We start from the raw sequence: 20,355 nt of genomic DNA, 5'->3' as shown, positions 1-20,355 counted from the left end.
TTTTTAAATGTTGATCTTAAAATAACTCTGCAGGTTAAGAGTCATTTATTACTATATTATATAATTATTGTGGAGTTAACATAATGTTACATTAATTTATAAATTACGATTATACTTTATCTTTAAGGGTGGTTATTTATAAAAATGTTATGATTTCCATATTTTGATCCTAATTTAGTCCGTGGATTTTATTGAGACTTTCGGTAAAATTATGATTTATTCATTTCTGTTCATACACGTTATCTCGGTTTTAGAGGAAAATAGAACTTGCAGTTATAACTTTCCGTATGTAATAATATTGGCTAAAGACCATAGGTGCCTTATATTTTGAAATGTTGAAATGGTTCATAATAATCCATGACGTGTTCTGCAAATAATTATTAGTACTAAAACCATGTGCTTTAATAATGATTATAGCAGATCATAAAAATTATTTTATAAAATACTATGATGTCTATAAATCAACAATTTAAAAATGTACTATTTGGTTAACATTAACCATCCATTAGTGTGGCATGGTGTAAATTGCTCTATCATCATTCAAATTGATACACATATAATATATGTATCCCTAGTAGCATAGTCAGGAGGTGGGTTCGGGTGTTTAAACCCAATCCCCATTTCATATAATCCAAGCTATACCTTTATGTTTCCCAGAACGACTATAACAGAAGGTTAATATTTATTTATATTCGACAGAACTGTTTTGTGTATACACAGATCAACCATAATAATACTATCTGGTATTCAACTTAATCGCCAAATAATAATTTCCTCTTTAGTAAAATAATTTCATTATATTTTTATCAGTCTTCCAAGTTGTTTTAAAATGCTATTCAATATAATATACATGATACATATAAATGGAATTATAATATAATATGTGTCCCAATACAGTATAAGTAAAAAATAAGATTGTACAATTGAACAAGTACATAAACAAATTGCTAAAACATTAAATTTGATGTAAAATATAATCGAATTTTATGTTGTGCGTTTTATTGTATAACGATTAAGCGTGTTAAAGTTCCCACAAATAATATTTTTAAATTACAACAAATCAGCTAAATTCGTTACGAATTCTTCATTTAAATATCTAATTTCATTCAAATTTGAGCTTAATGTCAATAAGAAAAACTGTGTTTAAATATTTTTTCAATTTATGGTTGCAATATGAACAAGTTTTAAGCGTGCAAAGTTCAATTTTAGACAATTTTTTCAAAAATTAAACATTTTATACATTTTTTAACAACAATAATATTTATAAATGTTCGTGATTTTAACGAATTTGTCAAGAATTGAACGTTGAGTTCTAAAAAAAAAATGTGTTTTCATAATAATGTTGATAAACCACAAGTCCTTGAATTACTCTACTGTGCCATTGTTCGATCAGTCTATAAGGTTATAACTCAATAATTTTGTCTCCTTACTCTTCTAGTCCAATTCAGTCTCTTATTGAAGCGATTCAAAATCGTTTTTCAAGACTTTTAAATAATACATTTAATATTCAACATCTGCCTCATACCTACATCTTATAACCTCATTGTATTATGTTTAAAACATGACACTCGTCAAGTAAGAAAAATTAAAAAAAAGTATATCTGTTTTATATACAAATTAATTATTTTAGTAATTTAATCACTTAAATCATATACTTCTAATAACTCCTATTATACTGTATGCTATTATTATTTAATTGGTTTTGAGTCAAATAATTATGGGCATTATCTATTGTAGGGGTTACGGTAAGAGTTAAAAATGTTGATGTGGTAGGTTGGAAACATGTGTTTAAGCGTGGAAAAGTTTTTTCCACTAAGAAATCAAAGGATCACCCATCCGGGATCTTGGAAGTGGGTGGAGCGCACTCTCAATCACGTTGCGTGAATGATTGCAGCAACCGCGCCACGCTTAGCCATAGATTATTAGGTAAATATCTTTAGTATAACAAAAAAAAAGTATCTATAACAATAAATTATGAGGAACTTATTATGAAATCTCCAAATAAAATTATAACTGTAGAGATTTTTACTTAAATTACAAACCATAAATTATACAAAAATAAAAACATTAGAATGACTGATGGGGAAAACGTAATCTAAAAGTTTATTTAACTAACTTTTATTGTTCTAACCATTTACAACTGAATTATGAATAATATCTAAAATTAAAAATGTAATATATATTATTATATAATTTATAAATTTATATTAATATGTTATGTATTATCATATTTTCATAGGCATAATTAGAAATTTCGAATTTTCTTTTTAACATTGCAATGAAAATCAAAATAATATCCGAATCAATAACTTTGAATTTCCACGACTATCAGAGGTTTAATCATTATTTTTACTGGTACGAGTAGTACTATACTCAGTTAAGTGTATAAGGTACCAATAAAATACACGCTCTTAAAGTATCTTGCCATTTTATCCCTTTTATAGCAGAAAAATCATTACGACATAAATATAGTTTACAAGTGTTGCAACTTGCAAGTATTTTGATAGTTTTTTTTGTTTAATATAATAAAAAATAATCCCACTGTATCTATATTTAACATATTTTCATTGAAACGTATAGGTATACATTATGAAACCAATATAATATTTAGAGATATAGACCCAACAGTATTACGTAATGTCGTGTCGATTATATCGACTTGTTATGGTCATACCGATACGAAATGAGACACCAAATTAGTACGCCCTAGCTGGACAACGATAACAAATATTTTATTAGGCGTTTGAGATAGTTATCAACTTTAGACGGCTCTTGTTTAACACTAACTAGTGAACTTAATGAAAATATTTAGAAAACAAATTACCAACAACCCTTTTGAGATGGATGTATGCTATATATTATAGAAACGGATAATAACACACTTGAAACAGAATATTATTAGTCTTTGAAGACTCTTACAGAATGTAGCAAATTTTTTATCGACCGGACCACATTAGTGTTTAAAAAAATCAAGTAGTAGACCTACGCCATAGGAACTATATAAACACTATACTATGTTAGAAATAAATATGAAAGAAAAACATTTTGGAAACACGAGTCTAATGTGTTAGCTGCAGGAATTTAATTGAAGCATGTTACATAAAACTATGGCCGTGTTTCTCGTATTCTTAAACCACGAAATAAATACCCAGTAACTGGTAAACTTAATAATGAATTTAAATATATAACAACATATAGAAATCAAAAGGTAACCACAAAAAATAATTGGTGTACGGGCGTACGGCTGACTTTATGGTCGAAAACGAATTATTTGACAGACTTTAAATAAAATATTTAAAACTTTAAGGGATAGTTGAAATTTGAAAGTAAATACTCACTTAGGTTGTATAAATTAAAAAAAAAAACAAATTTAGCCTAAAAGTGTAAAATGTTTATAAACACAAATATATGTGAAATAAATTGAAGAATATTAGATACTTATAATATATTATTGACTCGAGTGACAAAACTTTCAAAACCATACACCATTTCAATTTGATGTTTTTTCATCCTTAATAATATTGATTCATCCCTAATTAGAAATAACTACGAACTATTGAGAAAATACAAATAAAAATACCTACCTTATTGATACACTTTATAAGAGAATTCGAGTATCCAAGTAATACGAAAAGTTGTATTTTTGTTATACACTTGATTTATAAAATTAAGGGTTTAGCTAAAATTGATTATTTTTGCTACTTATTTGAACTAATTAATTGGACTAAAAAACTTTATGATTGTATAAAAAAGAAAAATATGGTAAACTCAATCATTCATAAATTAAAATATAAAAAAGTTTCTCTGATTTTGTATAGTGCACATTTTAAAAATGAGATGTAATTAAATTGTTTAACTTTCTTTGTTTTTGTGTATGTAGTCAACTAAAGAGAGATTTTTATTAATTTGTTTATTATTCATTTTAATTATAATAAAAACACTTTTATTGTATTATGATTTTGCCATATTAATTTCCTCAATATTGTATATACTTGATTAAAAACTGACAAGTATGTTATTGTATTAGTTTTCATTTTAAGTTTTACTAAATAATAAATTAATGACAAAAATATAAATAAAATCATCAAATATTATACATTTTTGTTTTTATTTTTATTTTCAGAATATTTTATATTTTTGTGACTTCTTAACTTTTATTATTCATTATTATTTATTAGTACTCAAATAATATTATAAAATCCACGAAAACATTGGCTTATTTACCATTGTTGATCACAAATAATTGGTATATTATATTATATAGTTTATTTTAAAATTTGGAATTTTGGAGTTATCAGTATATTTTCACGCCTATTATTGTCAAAGTTTTGGATGCTTTATTTCCTGTAACGATGTAAACTTGTTTTTTTTTAAATTAAGAACCATTTCATTTTTTTAGTGTGACTGTAATAAAGTAATTTAATTTGATAATGTTGATGTTTCCAAATAGTTTCTGAATTATTAAACTTAATCCTTAGTGATTTTACAGCAAATATAAAATGTAATATTATGTAAAATATTTTGGTATATTATTTATCGGACAAATTTTATGCTAGAAATTCATTGAAAATTTTGCTTTTATATCTTAAAATTTAAAATTTTATATAAGGCTCCTAACATATTTTTACAATAGCAGATGAAAAATAAAAGAAATATATTAGCACAATTTTTTTTACAATCATTCAAAGTTTGAATTTTTACAACATGTGTAAAAATCACGAAAATTCGCAAATTATTTTAAACTAGAAATTCATAAAAAATTTACTTTTTAAATCTAATATTTGAAAATTTTTAATAATCTATAATATATATTCACTCAGAACCGTTTTTCGTATACAATGGTATAATATCATTGGATTCAAATTTAATTCCATCGATTACAGTAACCTACTGTACAGCAGAGCGACATCCACGACTTACCCGCCTTTTTTTAATAAAATATTGTCCGTTTGGTGTGTAATACCGTGTACATACGACAATACGAATCTCAGAACTCCCTCATGACTCACGAGATTACATTATTATTTCAAAAATTAAAGTGTCACGAAATATGACTTAATACCTTCGTTGTCCTATGTACAATATATATAATATATATATTTTTTTTTGATTTCTTTATTTTTTTTCCCAAGTCCTACGACCAGCTTTCTCAGCATTCATTTTAAATTACTCGTATAACCATTAAAGTATTGAATTTCAACCCAATAAGATACCTATAAATAAATAAATCTTTGTCACTCCGTTATTTTATGAGAACTTGGCAAAAGGTTGCAGGGGGTATCCCTCAAAAAAGCTATTGTTCGTCAGTGTGGCTTTGTAGTCAATGTTTTCGATGAAAGATGTAATATGGTAATTAATAACATTACTAATATGATAATCCACGTAAGTAAGTTTTCTTGTTATTTCACGAAAATAATAAATCACTTCCTAAGTGATTTTTAATTCGAATAGGTGTATATAATCTGTTTGTAGTATAAGTCTGATTAAAACTTTTTTTTCCTATGTAAAAAAGTTTTATTGTAACTAATAATTTATGGCTCATAAGTTTTTAGCTTGGAACCTATGATATTTATACATCTACGCTTGAGATAAGATACACATAAAGATAAAAAATAAAAACTTTAAGTCGATTCATATAATTTATAGTACATCCGTTTGATATATTATATATACTATTCAACATTATAATATTTGAATTAGGTGATTGAAAAATCAAAATGTGGAAATTGAAATCAATATTATTAAATTAATTGTTTGGTGCAATATTGTACGTTTCAAAAACTGTTTGCACACAGACCTTAGGTACACAATCTAATATATTCTATTAAATTATACTGAGTTTTGTATATACCTATTGCTATTTACAATTTTTTGAGTATCTATAGTAGGGATTTAAAATACTCTGAATTGTAACATTATGTTTATAACACTCGAAACAAATATAACAAACTCCAGAAACTTTAACATTAAATATCACAGAGCTTAGTAATATAATCTCTATATAGGTATTACGTAAATCTAAATATTTTATATTTTATCTTAAAAAATATTTAAATACATCGTATAAAACATATCAATACTATATACGAAAGTATAAACGCATGAAATATACTAATTTTCTATGGATTGAGTACCCATAATACATATTATGTAATATAAATATAATTATTTATAAATACTAATGTTTCAAAATTTAAGACAGCAAAATGCTAAAGCTACCGAAAACCCGAAACAACCCGAAAACCTTGACAGTTAACACCTATTTCGAACCGAGTCCAATAACGAATAAACAACGAAATAGTCATGCAATTTTTAAAAATAACCAACAAATATTGAACTAAAGTTAATATCATAAAAAATTATCAAGTTATCCTGGGCTTCAACACAAGTTTTTAAATGTGAGGTCCAGAGGATAATCTTTTAATGATTATTGATAAAAAAAAAGAAAGAAATATTATGTTCATAATTTTATATTTTCTCGCCCCTATACCACAACCACAACCACGAAATTTTCTTTTATAATAATATTCTTACGTTTAGATAAATACACGTTCAAATTACTGCAGTAAACGATATAAACAATAAACCACATTATTGCTTGAGACATTTATATAACCTTTGAATAGAAAATTTACAGCTTTTTTGAATGATTGTGCGTTTTTCCTAAATAATTAAGGCTTGAAAGGAATTGGACAAACAACTATAACAATAAAATACTCGCTGTAATTATTAAATTGCAGTCAAGTTCAGGGACGTTGACTCGGATGATACAGCTAGAAAATGTTTATATAAATATAATATCGCATATTTTCTGTTATCTGTACCTACCTACTAAACGACTCGGAGTTTGTCGTCGTAATTATTGTTGTTATCTTAGGAAAATTTGTAAACAATGACGGGACATATTTTATGAAAAGTAATTCTTAATGCGGAGACATTTTTTATTACTCTCGTTTATAAGAACAAACTAGGTATATAATTTATCATACCAAATATTATTTTATGTTTGCCCTCTTTCTTATAAAATCATAAAAACGTTTGTCTCAAACTTTATTTCAAGAAACGATCTTAGGATGCTATTTGTATAGCTTAGGAGCGCTAGTTTTTAGAATTTTTAAACTAAATTGTAATTCAGAATTTAGAATTAAATAAATAATTTTTATTTAAGAAAATAATAAAATATTTTTAATACTTCCTAATTATATATCATATAATTATAAGAATTTAGTCTTATTGTAAACGATAATTTAATTAATTAAAATTTAAAACCCTATATTATAATATTATTATGCAATTATTACATATACTTTGGAATCGAAATTGAGAATGACAAACCTTATTGGATAAAATTAATATTATGAGGCTTTTTATATTATTTTAGCCGATAGCATTTCGACATTTGTCATCGTCGTAAAATATTTCATTTTGGTCGATAATGATTAGGTAATCGTATTGAGTTTAATGCTTTCGAGTCTGAATTCTCAATAACACAAAATCTTCAGTTACTCAGACTCAACTGTATTGTTGCATATTATAGTGAATAACAAGGTAAAGTTTTTTATTATTATTATTGATCTGAGACTTCAGCAGCTTGGTACATTGTTTTTTAAATTTTTTGTATAGAGTTATTTTTATAATATACAAATACAACTTTGGATCACATAATATATTATTTTTATAAGTTATTCATATACTAGCTGTTCCAACCGATGTTACTAGTGTAAGAGATTTGTATTTTTAATAAATAATTTTATAAAATAATGTATATTTCATATTGCTTAACCATTTAGATAAACAAAATAATATTTTATTTTTTCATAAACGAAAAAACATAGTGTGTGAGCTGCCTTTTAACTATCGGCTGATTAAAAAAAAATAAGCTATAAAACCTTCAAAGTCTCTAGAATCGATTGATATGATTTTTATAGAAAACGGGCCGGTTGTTTTTGTGTTTATTATAATATCTCTTCGCTTTGACGTACTTCAATTCAAGTGCAAAATTGAGTCGACCGGTGTACCTCGTTTTATAAATAACTAACTCTACCGAGATGGACAAATTTATCTGTGGCGTATTAGATATAGCAATTAGTATAAATCGAACATGGTTACAACTACTCTCTAAACTTTTTTGTAATATCACCAAGAACAATATGGAATTTTCACAATACCGGTTTTGTAGTTTTTGAGAATCTATAGAACATAATATTATAAGCTACAAACCATTCAACTCTCATATTTGTTTTAAGATACAATTCTTTATTCGATACCATCGTATATAAATGTGACGATTTTATGCATGATTTTAACTCCACATCTACACGAGTAATAAAAAAATCTAATGAGCAACCATTTAAACACAAAACAAAAATAATAAAAAATACCAATTTCTATTAATTAGATTAATCTATAAACTGTAACTAATAGAAACCGTTTGTATAAACAAAATCCTCAAATCCGCAAATCTCAAAATCCTTGTTTGAGCACCTCTCCAGTTTGATTGTGGATTAAAACCATCCAGTAACTCACTTAAAAACACACAAATATTTTCATCAAAATCAGCCCAACCGTTTTGGAGAAATTCAACGACATACACACAGACAGGAACAATATTATATATATAACTATATATGTTATGCAACTGCGTAGGAAAAATATAATTTGAACAAATTATAATAATGCTTGTTATTGGTTAAAAAATAACTAATAAGTCATTACATAATATGAAATGTTCTATATTTATGATTATGAATACAAATTGTATTGTAAAATCTTAAAACCGTAAACAATAATCGTTACAAGATTTATAGCGCATACAATATGCATATTAAAATTATTAAAATTGTTTAGAAGGATTTAATAATTTTAAATCGTTATTTTATTTTTATTCAGCTTGATGTAAAAATGGGATTTATTCATAAAATAAACCCCATTACAGTACGTGTGTCACAGCCGACCGATACACACGTGTGTTACTGTCAGTCGCTTATCGCTTTTTTAGCTTCCGATAGCAACTACGAGAACTCCACCGCAATTAAGAAGGTATGCTCTTTAATTACGCCCCCCCCCCCTAACAAATAAGTCATAGCACTCACGCGACCATCCGACATGTCGGATGACCCGGATATCAACCCCTCCCTTCTCACACTAAACTCACCACAGCCAAACACGCAAAAAACTTTCGCCGAAACAACCGCCAATGTCACCTTCCCGAAAAAAGACCAAGCCATAATTTTTAACACAATCCAAGATGTACCACAGATAGAATACATTAAAGCATTCAGCTTACTTACACCACCAAACAATATAAAATTCGCATCTCGAGTGTCGAACAACAGGTTCTGTATATACTTCGCAAGCAAAAACATCGTCGAGCAAATTATATCAAAACAACATTACATAACAATAAACAACACCGAAATACCTTATCGCCGCCTCATTAACCCGGCAAAGCGCATAATACTATACAATGTTCAACCGATAATCCCACACGACATAATCGCTAAAGCAATTAACTAACCTAACCTAACTTTCAATTAAAATGGTATCACCAATTACGTTCATGAAGGCCGGCTTCTCTAATGATGAGTTTGGTCACATTGGCAGCTTCAGACGTCAACTATATATACACCCTGAGCACAGTGATAATATTCCGAGCTCGATCCTATTACAATTCGATCAAACGGAATATCGTATATTTTTATCTGATGACACTGTGACATGCTTTTCGTGCAAACAAACGGGCCACACTTCAAACCACTGTAAAAATACACCTGAATATAATGCCGCACCAACACACGGCAACAACTCAAACACACCTATGGCTAAAAATATCATGGACACCAACGTACAGATAACTCAAAATAAGGATAGCACTCCCGTCGCCATGGATATACCACGCACTGAAGAAAACCCCAAGGAAACAATAATCAACCCACCAGTCACACAGGAAACACCCGCACAGGAAAAAAGACCCACACCATCATCATCTAGGTCCAGCTGTCAGGATAGCACGTTTATCGCGAAAACCTCAATCGACGCTACATCACCCCGAACAGAAATCGCAAAGACACAGAACATCATCGGTACACTCGAAACAAAATTAAAAGATTCAGCCAAAAACCCGCAACTCCCACAAAAAAAACCAAGACGCACAAACTCGATAGAGCAGATTATATTGAAACTAGATGAGGCGCTATGTCCTGCAAAAAAGGCTTTTGAAAATATCCCAAATTTGAAAATCAACTTCAATCAATTCAAATACATTATCGAAAACACACTTTCCGAACCTAACCCATACAGTATCGTAAAGATATTCAACATCTCATCCATGGAAATGATTGAAATTATCGACACGGTCCGCCCGAAAATTAATAACCTAAGAATCAAGAATAGACTCACGAGACTTGCCAACTCACTTCTCTCGTCTTTCTCAGATGACTCAACCGACCCCCCTTTATCCCAACAACAATAATCCACTAATAGTTAATTATCGTTGTTACATATATTATCTACAATGCATAACCTAAACATATTACACAACTAACACCCACATCCATACCAAACACAATAATTAGCATAAATAAAAATAGATTAAACAAAACAAATACAAATCATATGAATATACTACATTGGAATATGAATAGCTTCTACAAAAAGTTAGACGAACTAAAAATACTAATATCCGAAATCTCTCCCAACATAATCTGTCTCCAAGAAACCAACTTTACAAATCTAAACACCGCAAAACTACCCAACTACAATGATTTTAGCAAACCCAGAACCACCGGACTAAGGGCCAGCGGTGGAGTAACAACATACGTCACCTCTATATACCCATCTAAAGAAATCTACATCTCAACACGCCTTGAAGTAACAGCAGTAGCAGTAAAGCTCAATGATATTGAAGTAAACGTATGCAACATATATCTACCCAACCAACACACATTTACGGATAAAGACATAGAAAATATAATAAAACAACTACCCAAGCCCTTCATCATAACTGGCGACTTTAACAGCCACAACGTCAGCTGGGGTTCCCAAAGCACCGACAGCAGAGGGAAAGAAATCGACAAAATCCTGGAAAAAAACGATGATCTGGTACTACTTAACAACATGGAACCAACGCGTATAAATCCAATCAACGGTAACTTCTCAAATATTGACCTATCATTCGCAAATGCATCCCTCGCACAAAGACTCAACTGGTCAGTCCTTCATAATATCACTAGCAGCGACCATTTTCCAATTGTAATACAACTTATCCCCCGTTATAACGATAGCATCCCCAACCTCGAAAGATGGAATCTCAAAAACCCAGACTGGAGACTTTTCTCTAAAACACTAGATGATAAAGTATCTCATATAGACAAATCTGATTCTCAAAACATGGAAAACTTGGTCGACCAATTGACAGAAACTATAATCGCAGTTGCCAACCTAACTATAGGAAAAAACAAGTCAAAAAACCCCAAACCCAAAGTACCATGGTGGAACCACGACATTAAAAATGCAATTAAAGAAAAAAACGACGCCCTAAAAAAGTTCTAGAAAACAAATAAACTAGACCATTTCATACTGCTAAAACATTTAAGAGCCAAATCAAAATTCCTGATAAAAACCAGTAAAAAATCGTCATGGGAAAAATTCACTAACAGCATAAAAAAAAACACAGACTCAAAATCAGTGTGGAACAAGATCCAATCTCTAAAAGGACTAAGACGAAATAAAAAAATCAACTTAATCGACCCAAATTCTAACCAATTAATAAATAAACCAGATCAAATATCAAATAACCTCGGCGAATATTTTTATAATAATAGCAGTGGCAACAACTACAAACAACCCTTTCTAGGATACAAACAAAAATGCGAAAAAGAAGCTATAAGTAATACTTCTGATAAAAATTGTCACGACCAAATACAAATCAACCAAGAAATTAAAATACAGGAATTAACACACTCACTAAAAAAATGCAAAAGCAATAGTCCCGGACCCGACACCATCCCATACGTCTTCATCCAAAATTTTGGCACAAAAACTCTTAATCTTCTGCTTAACATTTATAATAGAATATGGAATGAGGGATATTGGCCCCAAAAATGGAAATCCGGGACAATAATTCCTATCCCTAAACCTGATAAAAATCAATTCAAACCCGAAGGATACAGACCGATAACTCTACTTAACACAATGTGCAAACTGCTAGAAAAAATAATAAACTACAGACTCACCTGGTTTCTAGAAAAAATCAACTTCTCAACAAAACAAAACGGCTTCAGAAAAAACAGATCCACAATGGATAGCCTCTACGAAATAAATGAAGAAATCACCAAAACATTTGAAAACAAGCAATTTATGGGCGTAATCAACTTAGACATTGCTAAAGCATACGATACCACCTGGAGACATAATATTGTAGTTAAATTAAATTCAGTCCTCAACAAGGGTAGACTTCTAAATTTAATATCTAATTTCACATCAAACCGAAAATTCAAAGTAAGAGCCAACAATTACCTATCACACGAATTTACGCAAGAAAATGGAGTACCCCAAGGCTCGGCCCTCTCAGTAACTCTCTTCTTAATATCAATTAACGACATAGTCCAAAATTGCAGATTACCTGTAAAATGCAATATGTATGCAGATGACTTTAATTTCTGGTGCAGGAGCAATAGTATTGAAACAGTTAAAAACCTACTACAAACAACTACTACCAACATTGAAACATGGGCAAACAAAACAGGTTTCAACTTCTCACCAGGGAAGTCAATATGTACAATTTTTACAAAAAAAAGAGCAAAAGATATCGTAATCAATTTAAATGGCACCACAATAACCAATAAAAACACAACAAAAATGCTAGGAGTAATATTCGATAGACGCCAAACCTGGTCACCCTTCATAAAATATTTAAAAAAAATAACAACCAACTCATTAAAAATAATTAAAATTTTATCCCACACCTCATGGGGCGGTGAATCCAAGTCACTCCTGAAAATATTCAATGCAACCACCCAAGCCAAAATCAATTATGGCGCAATTCTATAGAGATCCGCAGCCAATGCAACTCTAAAACTGATCGACGCAGTAAGCAACAGTGGATTAAGACTGGCAATAGGAGCATTTCGAAGCAGTCCCATTCTCAGCATTTATAACTTAGCAGGCAAATCCCCACCTACATTGAAAAGAACAGAATTATTCATAAAATATATAGCAAGACTATCCAGACTCAACAAAGATAAAAATAGTGACGTAAATGACGAAATAACCAAGCTAACCAACTAAAATACAGCAACCCAAATTTAAATTATACACAGAGAAATCAATAACACCCCCCATGGGATTACTCCTATGCAATCAATACCGAACTAAATGCCCTCTCTAAACAAAATACATCACCTGAGATATTTAGAAGCCATGTCTACAATATCCTGGACGACTTCAAGGATCACCAAAAAATCTACACCGATGCTTCAAAGGGAAACGAAGGCGTCGGCATTACCATCACATTTGAAAATACCAAGATAACATACAAACTCCCAAACGAGTGCTCAATATTTTCAGCCGAAGCCATAGCCATTCTAAAAGCCATTGAAACCATCCAAACTATTAAACACACAAAGTTTTTAATTCTTAGTGACTCCCTAAGCGCCATAAAGAACATCCAAAACAAAAACAACCCAAATGACATCTCAGCCCTCATCCAAAACCAACTCGATGAAGCCAAAACAAATAAAAAAAAAATATCAATAATTTGGATCCCCGGACATACCGGCATCGCAGGGAATGAAATAGCGGACAAATGCGCTAAACTTGCCGCATCTACCAAAAACACAACCAAACTAAATATCTCCTCATACGATGACATCAAAAAGACAGTCCAAACACAAATAAGGAAAAAATGGCATATACTCTGGAACGATCAAGACACAAAACTAAACCAGATCAAAAGAACAACATTCAGTTGGGAGAACCATGAATTTAACCGAAAAGAAGAAACCACTATAAATCGACTCAGAATTGGGCACTCCAGATTAACACATGGATACCTCATGGCAAAAGAAGAACCCCCCACATGCGAAGGATGTGGGACCCCGCTCACTATCAAACATATACTAACGGAATGCCAACTATATCAACAGGAACGAATAAACTTCAATATTACAGAAACGCTTGATTCACTCTTCGGTCCGGATCCCGACCAAAACAGGAAACTACTTAATTTTTTAAAATCAACTAATTTAATAAAACAAATATAATGTAAATGTAAATGTAAATACAATTATGTAACAAAGTATCACAAAAAAAAAAAAAAAAACTGTAACTAATGGCCTAAGATGCCGGGTTGTAACAAATAGATCAATAAAAAAAAAAAAAAAAACCCATTAATCCAATCGATGTTTGTAATTAATTTCAAACAGTCATTGTACGAGCCAAACTATTCTGTTTCCACCAAGCCACACTACGCCAACAACTAAGCCACTGCCTACTTGACCGCCGCGTATTGGTCGGGTAGACTACCTGGTATGCCTACGCCTAAATTCCGTCCGGATAGGCAACTAGACGGGCACGACGACACCGAGGAATGGGACAAGGGAGTTTGGACTTAGGATGCTTCAGTTTAGTTATGGGGCGGGGGTCTCTGTGATCGATCCGGTCTGGTGCAATGACCCTAGAGCTCACAAAACCATGGGACAATACTTAAAACTAAAACTTAAAGCTATTTGAAGTCCGGTCACGGTGGTGGTCTGCCGAAATTTGAACAGGACTGCGGGACTCGACGACCTGGGCGGCCTCTCACACACCCACAGTGGGTGCTGGCGGACTTACGCAACGGCGCGCTCACGCTGATGGAAAGATGGCCTCGACAGCAATGACAGTGCGACACCCATATGCGGGATTTAAAAAGGCTCAAACTTGTGTTTATCACGGCAAGAATAATGTTCACGATGCGCTCAATGCGACTTACAATATAACTATCTCAACAACAACAAAAACGTTGAGTCGCTTTAATAGCGAGCATCACAGACGACAAAAAAAATAAAAACAATAATAATAATTCAGATAATAAGGGCGTTGGCCGCAGAACAGATAAAACGAGAGAAACACAATGAGAATATAAATCCAGGCAAAAGGCCGAATAATAATTAATAATTGATTACACAAAAGACAAAAGACAAAAACAAAGAAATTAAATAAACATAATCAGTATCGGAATAGTTGGAGCCGACATGGCTAAGTGGTGGATGGAGGAGACGGGAGACCAGATTACGACAGGTGCCGTCGCACAGCGATTAGCAAAACGCGATAGCCTAATTTAATCGCGGCGCGAACAGTCATAATACCACTGAATTACCAACTAGATTCAATTTTATGCTAGAAAATATGCTGTGAAGTAGAATATCATAGCATTGTTACTGGGATAAAGGTTGATAACTGATAGTTTCGCCCAGAACTTGAGTTTCCTAAAATCAAAATTCGAATAAATTCATTATTAAAAGAAAGAATTTAAAATAACGGCGGGTTGGTGAATCATCTTGTATAGTTATATATTATAAAATTAGCCAACATTTATAGGTTATTTGCAAGGTTTTTATTTAGTTATAGTGTTGTTGCAGTTGCAGAATGTATTTGCGTGTTCAGAAACTGTAATGAGAAATTTAAACTGACATCTGGAGATTCAAACGTTATTGCACGGATTCATATGGGTTAATACGGATATTAAGTTTACTTCTGGATAAACGTATTTTGAAAATCATAATATTATTTATGTAGATACCTAACAAATGTTTTAGACCATAGGATATCCCTCAGTAATGTTATTTAATTTCATAAAATATTACTGATAGTCGACAAACGATATTATTGAATGATGAAACGACGTGAATGATAAATGTGTTGATATAATGAAAGATATTTATTAATAAATAAAAATTAATCTTTAGATCACTAATAATAAAATAGATTTAATCTCAAAAGATACATTTTAAATAACATATTACTAAATTAAATTTGTAAAATAATAAATTAACCGGGTTTGGGATTTATTATAGTTATTTATTCAGGTTTCGATTAATTCGGGTATATTGAAAAAAACCATTTGGCTAATATGGGTTTTAGGTGTAGGATATTCAATTTTTGAGGTTTTCTGGTTACTTCGGATTCAAGATCCTGGTTATGTATTTTTTTTACGTAAATACATCAATTTAAAATTAATTATAAGTGTAAATCAATTTATGCTGATACAAATAAGGTCAATAAGGATAATACGAAGTTATTATATAAAGGAGAAAAATAATATAAAATATATTCTTTGATGAAGTTTATTTTAAAAATATACTGCACAAATAGAACCAAAATCTTTCAAGGTATTTTACGTTTGACGTCATAATACTCGTACAAATTAAGTACAAAATCTGGTCATGTATAAATTGAAATATGGTGCGTATATAGAATATAAGTAGTGTATAATATTAACTCCGAATTGATCGACGCTTTCAGAAGAGCTTCTCGATTAAAATAACATCATAATTAATATTCTGTATTATTTTATACTATGTCTTGTAATAATTTGAAACAGAAAATAATCATGCTTTTTTCCCGAAAGGCTTAAATTAAATTTGAAGTATTTCGGCTTAAACTTTATATAAATAATAATATTTACATTGTACCTATATAGTGTCTAATTATATTTGTCACTGTCAATAACTTTTTTCTCATTAATATTTAAAAAATATATTTTTTTAATTACATACGTCATTATATTGACTATTATTATTTTGAGATACACTCGATATCTATTGTAAAGCAAAGTAGTTATCTACTTTCCCACTTTTATTTTATAAATCGCACAATATTTTTATGAATCACGTGTTACTTAGGACCTATAAACAAAAAAGACTTTTTTAATCACGACTGAAAATTAAATCAAATTAAAAAAAAATTAACTAAGAAAATGCTTAACTAAGTATTTAAAATTGAAAAACGTTTAAAATTGACCAATAATGTAAATGAAAAAAGAAGTGGGATACTGCAATGTGTAAGTACCACATATTTTGATACGATAAAAATTCAAAAATTCTACCCTAAACATATTATATAATATAGTATATTATACACGTATTGTATGCCTACCTACAAAATACAAAAATCTATATTATAATAAACTTGGATTTCGCTTCTCGTCGTGAAACGTTTGAAGTGCAAAAAAAGTAAAATCATAAAATACACGTCGTCTAGTCGTAAAGATGTGTGCCACTGACAAAACGATTTAAGATATAATTTGAACACTTATATATTAAATATTTTATGTACTTTGTTTTTAATTTATTTGACTGCGTCATTTATGTAAGCACTTTAATATTACAGATACCAGAGATTTATACGATCACAGTTCGGTGACGTACAAGATGGCGGAAATGGAAATGCGCGTGGATCACTTAACCAGATTGTATGAGCTGAAAGACAAAGACGTCCAGCAACTAATAAAGCATTTCAGCTTGGTTCTCAAAACGATCGTTAAGTCACTGAACGTTTCTGTTTCTGAAGACATAGAATCCTTAATGGCAGCTTACAACAAGTCCGTTGAAATGATCAGGTCACCGATGGCACATTTTGATGTGTACACATTCCTACCCCATCTACGTTCCCACGAGAATTATTTGAGGCCTTTGATATTGCATTCCGGAGGCAGAAATTCAGGTTATTTACTCATTAAATTATACATAAGGGACCAATTAGAACGGTGTACAGATAAACAATATTAGTTACAAGCAATACAATTATATTACGTATAGTAGCACAAATAAGTAAAAATATACAGGTAAACAATATATATGATAAGGGCAAAGTAAAAAAGCGGGTAAGTCGTGGATGTTGCTCTGCTGTACTGTAGGTTACTGTAATGGATGGGATTAAATTTGAATGCAATGATAGGTATCATTGTATACGAAAAACGATTCTGAACGGAGATGATTTGTCAGTCTAGGATATATTATATTTAAATATTGTCATATATTCTATTTTGAAACAAATATTTTATTTTTCAATTAAGACGCATTTTGCATATGACATGGACACATGGTTAATCAATTACTATAGTTATCATGTAGTTATAATACCTTATATTATCATAGATATACGAATACCTGGTTTGAGGATAAATCGTTATCATTACGCGATTTCATAAAAATTTAAAACTCGAACGCTCAAAACATTTTTCCTATAATGACACTTCAAATTTTCTCTATAGCTATTTGAAGCAAAACTTATGGAAAACTTGGTGTTAAATTTTATAACCTTAGATATAAATACAAACAATATTATGAATTTTGAACTACAAAATAATTTGCAAATATTCATGGTTTTGACGAATTTTTGTCAATATTTGAAATTCTAATGTTAATAAAAATTTAATTTGAATTTCCGGTGGACATTTTTTTTGTGATAGAGATTGACAAATTTGTAAGGAATCTTGTATTAAATTTTCAAAGCTTAGATTTAAAAAGAAAATTTTTTATGAATTTCTAGCTTATAATAATTTGCGAATTTTCGTAATTTTTACGTATTAAGACAAAATTTGAACTTTACTATATTATGAGCCTTGTATTAAATTCTCAAATCTTAGAATTAAATTGAAAAACTTTTATGAATTTCGATCTAAGATAATTTGAAAATTGCCGTAATTTTTATGAATTAAGTCAATATTTGAACTTCAAATCCTAATAAAAAAAAAATCGTGCCTATTTATTTTTATAATTTTTTAATCACTATAACTTATGAGGAACTTTGCATTAATTTTTCAAGTATTTTGATAGGGCCATAAAAATTTTATCGACACTTCAAAAAAAAATTTTCAGAAAAATTGAAAATTTCAGTTGTTTATAAATACCTCAAAAAAAGTCAAAATATTTTGAAAATTAAATCATATAAAGAAAATGCCAATCTAAATAACTGGTAAAATTTTTCAAGTATCTATGACTTATACTTTTTGAATAATAACAAATGTTTAAAGTCGTTTGAGGATAAATCGTTATCGTTACGCTATTTCGTAAAAATTTAAAATTCAAACGCACTTAAAATTTTTCCTATAATGATGCTTCGAGTTTTCTCTATAGCTACTTGAAGGAAAACTTATGGAAAACTTAGTTTTGTATTTTTAATCCTAAGTTATAAACGAAAAAAATTTTATGATTTTTCAACTTCAAAATTACTTGCAAATTTTCGCGTTTTCGACAGATTTCGTAAAGTTTTGAACTGTAAACGCTTATTTAAAAAAAATTGTGATTTACGATATTTAATTTTTTTTAACTACAATAAGAACAAATCATAAGGAATCGTGTATAAATTTTCAAGTTTTTTTGGTCGTCCAACATTTTTTTACCGACACTTCAAAAAAAAATTCTCAAAAAAATCGAAAATTTCAGTGGTCTATAAAGAACTCAAAAAAAGTCGAAAAAGTTTTTGAAAATTAAACTGTATATAGATATTACTAACATTAACATTTGGTGAAAATTTCAAGTATTTACAGTGATTATTTTTTGAATTACAACCATATAAAAATATCAATTTGGTCGAAAACTGGTTTTGCGTAAAAATTCCCGTTTTTCTGTCATTTTTTTTTTGTTTTTCTCGATTTTTTTGAAAACTGTTGGAAAATGTTTACTTTTGACCTCTATAATGCACCAAGGATCTTCAATTTTACATCGGAAACCACCCCCAAAGTTTGAAATCGAAGCATTATTTCGACTAGTTATGCTGTACACAGATACAAAAAAAAAACATAAAAAAAAAAAAAACACAATATAATTGTAAAATCAATACATTCATCACTTCGTTCAGAATCTAAAATAAGTAATTTCATAGATTACCTGGGAAATGTTGAACTTATGTATTAATTAAGCAACTAAAGTTGTAATACCTACTATATTACCTAGGTACATGTATGTTTGTTTTCATTTTTAATATGTTGGTACATAAGGCACAATTAATTTTATTATCTAAATCAGTGGTTCTTATCCTTTTTTAGATCATCGCCCCCTTTATCGTAATAACTAACTGCTAACGCCCCCCCCCCTCATGCAAAATTATATTTTCTTCTTACTTCTTATAAATATATACATATACAGGGTGATTCTTTTTTCAAAAAACACTCATTATTTAAAAAAGTATTGAATTTTTTCAAAATATTTTTTTACATAGTTTCAAGTTGTTTTAAGAACATTTAATTCATTAATTTATTAAAAAATTATATTTTTTAAATATTTTTTTTATCCTTATCATTTTTTAAGTTTTTTACTTTTTTGAATGACAATATAGTTTTTTAATTTCATATTCCAAAGCAGAATATTTTTC

The 20,355-nt window shown here is 29.6% G+C and overlaps 1 protein-coding gene across 5 annotated transcripts in view; it reads left to right on the top strand.

Moving 5' to 3' along the window:
• The window catches only part of Mgat4a (alpha-1,3-mannosyl-glycoprotein 4-beta-N-acetylglucosaminyltransferase a), a 45,091-nt gene that overhangs the window by 10,767 nt on the left and 13,969 nt on the right, over positions 1–20,355 (top strand). For 4 of the 5 annotated variants that reach the window (XR_016191216.1, XM_089224707.1, XM_015510814.2 and 1 more), the window contains one exon: positions 17,371–17,703. Coding sequence is in view for 4 of the 5 variants with exons in the window: in XM_089224707.1 (XP_089080833.1) it covers positions 17,371–17,703 (333 nt within the window). In the remaining variant the exon portion in view is untranslated. Of the gene's footprint in view, positions 1–8,902; positions 9,040–17,370; positions 17,704–20,355 lie in introns of those variants that run through there. The other variant, XM_089224709.1, reaches the window with a different exon arrangement.

The sequence above is a fragment of the Diuraphis noxia genome, unplaced genomic scaffold (genome assembly GCF_037042655.1).
Source record: "Diuraphis noxia isolate RWA-SAM2 unplaced genomic scaffold, SU_Dnox_SAM2 contig0003, whole genome shotgun sequence".
Lineage (NCBI taxonomy): Eukaryota > Metazoa > Arthropoda > Insecta > Hemiptera > Aphididae > Diuraphis > Diuraphis noxia.
This window is presented reverse-complemented; position numbering and strand designations above follow the sequence as displayed.